Source organism: Branchiostoma floridae, chromosome 13 (genome assembly GCF_000003815.2).
Source record: "Branchiostoma floridae strain S238N-H82 chromosome 13, Bfl_VNyyK, whole genome shotgun sequence".
In the NCBI taxonomy this organism is placed as follows: Eukaryota; Metazoa; Chordata; class Leptocardii; order Amphioxiformes; family Branchiostomatidae; genus Branchiostoma; species Branchiostoma floridae.
The window spans coordinates 21,189,974-21,196,654 of NC_049991.1; the positions used below are offsets into that span (position 1 = coordinate 21,189,974).

At 40.8% G+C, this 6,681-nt stretch overlaps 1 protein-coding gene across 1 annotated transcript in view; it reads right to left on the reverse strand.

The window, feature by feature from the left end:
• LOC118428657 (cytosolic Fe-S cluster assembly factor nubp1-like) overlaps positions 1–6,681 on the reverse strand; it is an 18,601-nt gene that overhangs the window by 1,209 nt on the left and 10,711 nt on the right. Inside the window, exons 4-8 of the mRNA XM_035838767.1 lie at positions 4,469–4,501; positions 2,849–2,939; positions 2,152–2,306; positions 1,034–1,144; positions 150–252 (exon numbers count right to left, since the gene is read on the reverse strand). Coding sequence (XP_035694660.1) covers positions 150–252; positions 1,034–1,144; positions 2,152–2,306; positions 2,849–2,939; positions 4,469–4,501 — 493 coding nt within the window. The remainder of the gene's footprint in view (positions 1–149; positions 253–1,033; positions 1,145–2,151; positions 2,307–2,848; positions 2,940–4,468; positions 4,502–6,681) is intronic.

Sequence of the window (6,681 nt, forward strand, 5' to 3'; positions counted from 1 at the left end):
TGTTCACATAAACACTTAGCAAACACAAGGGCAGACACAAACACACACCCAAACGTAACCTTCTTGGTGAAGGCAATAATCGTCTTATAAAGAAGGTAAAAAAAGACATGACAAGATGAAACATGTAGAAGCGACACCAGTTCCCTGACCTATTCTGGGGTCGAGCGGCAGTCTGCCCAGGAAAGGTACCCCCATGTCTGCTGCCATCTTCTCTGCACCTCCCGTGGTGGGGGGGAAGATCTGGGACTCACCCTGCCGGAAACAGCAGGAAAACATTCCGTAAATAGTAGCTCTTTTTAAAGTTGGCAACATAATATATAGATATATAATAGATATGCATATAGAATACAACACCATGTATTCTGTATCACCTGAGGTACCAGCCAGAAGGCCGGAGGGTGATCCGACCCGCAGGAGGGCTGGGACCGAGGGTGATGTGGAATACACCGTGTTGTATTTTATTTATGTCATACCCACCTGAGAAAACACGTTTCGATGCGAAATGTGCCTGAAGTTGAGAAAATTTGAACAATGATGTTCCAACGTCTGAATCAAGTATTTGAATTTTCAAATGCGCCACAATCAGCGTGCGCAGAGTATGTTCAAATTATTTGATGGAAGCCTGCATGATAAAACTTTGAAGCCTGTGTGATATGGCTTTTTATCACCCGGTCCCGAACATCTGTATCGAACGTTATTGCGGCCCAGGTTTGACATAAATATAGAAACAACACATGCAGAAATTGGATGGAAAAAGCTGGCTGGGTCTGTCAGAAAATCTACTCCTGTCATGAAAAAAAATTCAACAAACTTTATTGGGGCACTAAAAAGACTATTGATTGATAGATTGATACATTGATCGACAGATTGATCAATGGTTGATACATTGACAAATTGACTGATACATGTACATTGATTGATACATTAACTGGCAGATGGAGACATTAATTGACAAATTGATTGACTGATGACTGATTGACATGTTGATTGATTGATTGATTGACATGTTGATTGATTGATTGACAGGTCCCACCTGACAGCTGGGGCAGATGAAGCTGCTCATGTTCTCGACCACACCCACCACAGGGAGGTGAACCTTCTTACAGAAGTTGATTTCCTTCCGCACGTCCAGCAGAGACACTTCCTGAGGACAACATCAAAACTTTGAAATTTAGTTACCATGATTTTAAAGTACTTTAGTGTAAAGTGTTAACTTACTTTGTATTAATTTATTGATCTTATTTATTTTCCGTGACCCCCCAACCCCAACTGTACCTCTGGGAAGACAGCTAGTTAAAGGCTGATAGAGCTGTCCAGGTTAAATAAAGGTTATTGATTGATTGAAAACTGTTTATGTTTATGATGGGAATCAACATCCAGGTAAACAATATCTGAAGACAAGTCAATGTCTAGACTGGATAAGATTTGGAGGTTACTTCTGGACATTTTGAGTGACATCCATCACTCTTCTTCTCTCAATGTCACAAAATGGCAGAACAATTGAATGCTATTGCTAGGACCTGGAAATTATCTCCTTACATGAATAAAGATAAGAAAAGAAGACTGATGTCATACAGTGTAAAAAGGCAATTTTTTTCTGTTTTCAAACAATACAAATTACATTGGGCAGTAATCGCAGTAGACTTTGGTTGAAAATGACTCCTCCTATAAGCAAGGCAACAAAAAAGTCATAACGTGAGTCTATAGAAGGACTAAATTCTGTTCTGTTCCACTCGTGTGAATAATAAGGTAAACTTATTGAGGTAATGGAAAAAAATGGACAAAACCCTGTGCGAAACATACGGTAGTAATCTCCAAACTTTGCCAGTGGTTTTAATTTTATTGTTCTCTCTGCGACCTTTGCACACGAAGTCCTGACGTGGCAAACAAGCATTTCCAACTTATCATCATTTCTAGTTTTAAGCTTTTGGATTAACCTTTGTATTAAAACCCTATCCGGTGACCTTGTTGTACAAAAAGTAACTTAAATAAATGTTGTCTGAATGTTTTGTCATTTTGTAACATTGATCATAATTCAGTGCCATGTATGTCACTGCAAGGATTCTATAAATGTTAAAGTCATCTACCTTTCAATCTATTCCCTCCTACCTTTAAATAAAAACAACCCAGAGTACTGAATGTGGCAGTTACCTGAGGTGTGGTGACAAGGACAGCCCCATCCAACCCTGCTGAACTCAGGTACTGTACGATGGACAGGTGCTCATCTGACGTGCCAGGGGGGGTGTCTACCACCAGGTAGTCTAACTCTCCCCAGTCTACATCCCTCAGGAACTGTTTTATCAACCCTGCAGGGGGGTACTGAGAGTTAGGGGGGGTACTGTGCGATGGACAGGTGTTCGTCTGACGTGCCAGGGGGGGTGTCTACCACCAGGTAGTCTAACTCCCCCCAGTCTACATCCCTCAGGAACTGTTTTATCAACCCTGCAGGGGGGTACTGAGAGTTAGGGGGGTACTGAGAGTTAGGGGGGTACTGAGAGTTAGGGGGGTACTGTACAATGGACAGGTGTTCATCTGACGTGCCAGGGGGGGTGTCTACCACCAGGTAGTCTAACTCCCCCCAGTCTACATCCCTCAGGAACTGTTTTATCAACCCTGCAGGGGGGTACTCAAAGTTAGGGGGGTACTGAGAGTTAGGGGGTACTGACAGTTAGGGGGGTACTGCACAATGGACAGGTGCTCATGTGCCATTCGCTTTGGTATGACTCGTTGGGGCAGCCAAATGCCAGGTAGCCACTCTATAGCTATATACAATGTACTCACTTGGTCATTGCACTGTTCCTAGCCTCATTGGATAAACAGTGTCTCGGTAATGAGGAAATGTCGTTACCGTTTTTCTTGGGTCCCCTCCAGATGACAGCATCGTCAGGTGAGGCCAGCAGGAATCCAACAGACATCACACCCAGGTTGTCTTCCACATACTGACAGGAAAATAAGCCACAAAACTTAACCGTTAACACACAGACATCACACCCAGGTTGTCTTCTACATACTGACAGGGAGATAGGCCACAAAACTTAACCGTTAACACACAGACATCACACCCAGGTTGTCTTCCACATACTGACAGGAAAATAAGCCACAAAACTCAACCGTTAACACACAGACATCACACCCAGGTTGTCTTCCACATACTGACAGGAAAATAAGCCACAAAACTTAACCGTTAACACACAGACATCACACCCAGGTTGTCTTCTACATACTGACAGGGAGATAGGCCACAAAACTTAACCGTTAACACACAGACATCACACCCAGGTTGTCTTCCACATACTGACAGGGAGATAGGCCACAAAACTTAACCGTTAACACACAGACATCACACCCAGGTTGTCTTCTACATACTGACAGGGAGATAGGCCACAAAACTTAACCGTTAACACACAGACATCACACCCAGGTTGTCTTCCACATACTGACAGGGAGATAGGCCACAAAACTTAACCGTTAACACACAGACATCACACCCAGGTTGTCTTCCACATACTGACAGGGAGATAGGCCACAAAACTTAACCGTTAACACACAGACATCACACCCAGGTTGTCTTCCACATACTGACAGAAAATAAGAAAATAAGCCATGTAACGTGACCAGAAACAGACATGTAACCAAAGCAATGAAAACCCAATGAGAAGGGAGGGCTCTTATGACACAAAGTGTGCAGTGCAGTGTACTTTTTCGAGCTACGGTGATTTGTAAGAAATCCTAGAACTGAAGGTTACCAAAACTGAATCATTGTAAAAAGAAAAAAAGGCAAAAATTGCAGCAAACAAGAGATGCAACACAGAAATTACTAGAGTTATTTAAAAAAGAACCTACTATTTCCATATATAGGAAGCTGGATGCATATCATTAATGAATGATTCATGTTACAATGAGCTCAAATCGATTAAAAAAGCTTCTTCATTGGAATCCTTACAGAAACTATCTGAAATTTTTCAACCATAATCAATAACAAATTCATATAAATTCATTCTTCTCATGTAGGAACAAAAAACCAACTTACAGACACACATTGAAAGAAAACACAACCTTTATGGCTAAGATAATAAACTGAGTAATTAACCTATCAATCGATATTCACTAGATTAAAATGTATCAACCTATCAATCAATATTCACTAGATTAAAATGTATCAATGTTCTAGAACACCCTTGACCTCAGCTACCACCTGATGCCCCCCTCCCACAGCCCTGACCAGGTTCTAGAACATCACCATGGCAACCTAACTGTCATCATCAGGGTGAAAGGTCAGACCCATGTTCTAGAACTCCAGTCTGTATTGCCTGACAACCACAAGCCAGGAGGGCAACAGGACAGCCACACCTACAACAGGCTGACCCTCTATAGACCCAAGGTGATACAGTCCGAGTATAATAAGACTTAGACTGCTGTTTCTTTAAGGAGTTAACGGAAGGAGAAGACAAGATGCAGCGCTCCTCACCACGGGGGACCAGCCGGAGCCGCTCTGGTGCACCTGGGGGGGTGGACATCAGCAGGTTTAAGAACAGGAGGACCAGGGGTGAGATTTTCTTCTTTCTAGTCATCCATTTCAGGAAACAACATACATGCACATGTACAATTACAAGAAAACAGTTAACGTTTCAAAGCTTTTCTTCCTTTTGATCATAATTGTAAAACAACATACATGTACAATCAGCAGGTTTAAGAACAGGCGCAGCAGGGGTGAGCTTTTCTTCTATTTAGTTCTGTGTTCTTCTAGTTTACCAGGGTATTAAGAAAGCTCCCATCAGTGACTAACACTGCTTTTCATGGAGGCCATTGATACATATACATATACAAATACCACATATTACATACAATACAATACAATATTTACAAAGTACGACAAATCGTCAAAAACAAAAAAGTTTTGGTCATATGTAAAACGACATACATGTACAACACAAGAAAACAGTTACTTGTACAAATACAAAAATGTACAAGTTTGTATTTGTGCAATAAAATACATATAACATAATACAAAAATCAATACATAAAAACAGGTGCAGGACGAGGGATAAGCATATTGTAGCTTAAACTAAGCCCTTGTCCCCTATACTAGACTGAAAAAATTATGATCGATAAATGATAGTCTACTACAGGGGGCTAGGGTGTTTATCAGATGGGTTTTCAAATGTTAGTTCAAGAGGATGTTGTTTGTATATTTCATTTGCCTGTAGACTGTTTCATATTTGTTTGTAATCGAAGGCTCCTGTCAACCTTGATACTACCATGATTATAATCATAGAATTTTAAAGGTGATATGAAGTCCAATCCTTGTATGGTTATTCTACTTTATGGGGAGGGGGTCTAACATAGACATGGGCAGAGATATAGCGGATATGAAAACTGTTCCATTGTTTTTTCTTGACATCAATCCACTTTTCCTTTACACAAAGAATCTCAAGTGGCATTTTCCTTTCCTGTATGAGTAGTTCAAGAGATGACTGAGAACTTGGAGAGAAAAATGAAAACCTTTTGAGAATCAACGCCTCTTACCACACAAAGTGTGCATTGCGGTGTGCTCCTTCAAGCGTTATATCTGACGGTTTGTAAAAAGTCCTAGAACGAAAGGTTTTTTGGTGATCCGTTTTTCGATAATGTTTAGTAAAGGTTGTCAAAAAGCAAATCATACAAAAAGCTTCAATCCTAACATTTAATATACTGTAAATGCATTTAAGTTTGTGGGGATTTAATTTCGCAGTAGCAGGAAAAATGACTTTTCGCAGTAGCACCATTGACTGCAGTCTAATACCTTACTTAATAGAAAAATGTTCGCGGTGGATTTAATTTCGCTGTAAAGTGGTTGCCACGAAAACCGCGAACATTAATCCACCGCGAACATTTCTGCATTTACAGTATTTTGTATACATGTAGTAAAACCTTGCTGGTCAACCACTTCCAGTCATAAGGCACATTAGAACAGTCCTGTACATTTTTACATACATTGTACTTGTGACCCTCTCTCAAACCATTACATAGTAGAGTGGACTCATTCCTCAGCTGACCGACATCTATCGCACAAACCATTGTTTTGCTCAGTCCCTAGACTAGAGTGGTTATTGAGACCAGGTTTGACTGTACATTGAACATGGGACAGTTCATTTAACCGCTGCCTTCAGAGAAGAAGTCAAACACCACAACAGTAAACATAGTACCTTATTAGTGTATGCAATTAGCTCTCAAGCATAATTTTGCAAATAAACAAAGTCACAGCAAAGCAGAGTACAATACGATTACACATCATGTTATAATTTTAAATTCTATATCCGTACACAAAACAAAGCGCTTACCAACAAGGTTTCGATCATTCCTCTGATCCTTCTCAAGTTGAAATGACCCAAAGCCTAAGTCACACATCCAGAACGGAAGTGTGACGTCAGGAAATGGTCACTTACATTTGTTTATTTGTTTATTTGTTTATTAAAATTCACCACACAAGTGGAAGGGGCGGGGGAACAGGTGGTGACACCTTTACTGGCCCTCGCCCCGACATGAAAATACAATAAATACAGCAGATTAAGATTAATACTAAACGACATAAACAATCAATCAGACTACCGAGCCCTTAAATCCTGGCAGGAGGCGCACTTACACGCAGTAGACCACGTACAGAGGTTATCGGATACAAAGTGGCTTCTGAATCTATCAACA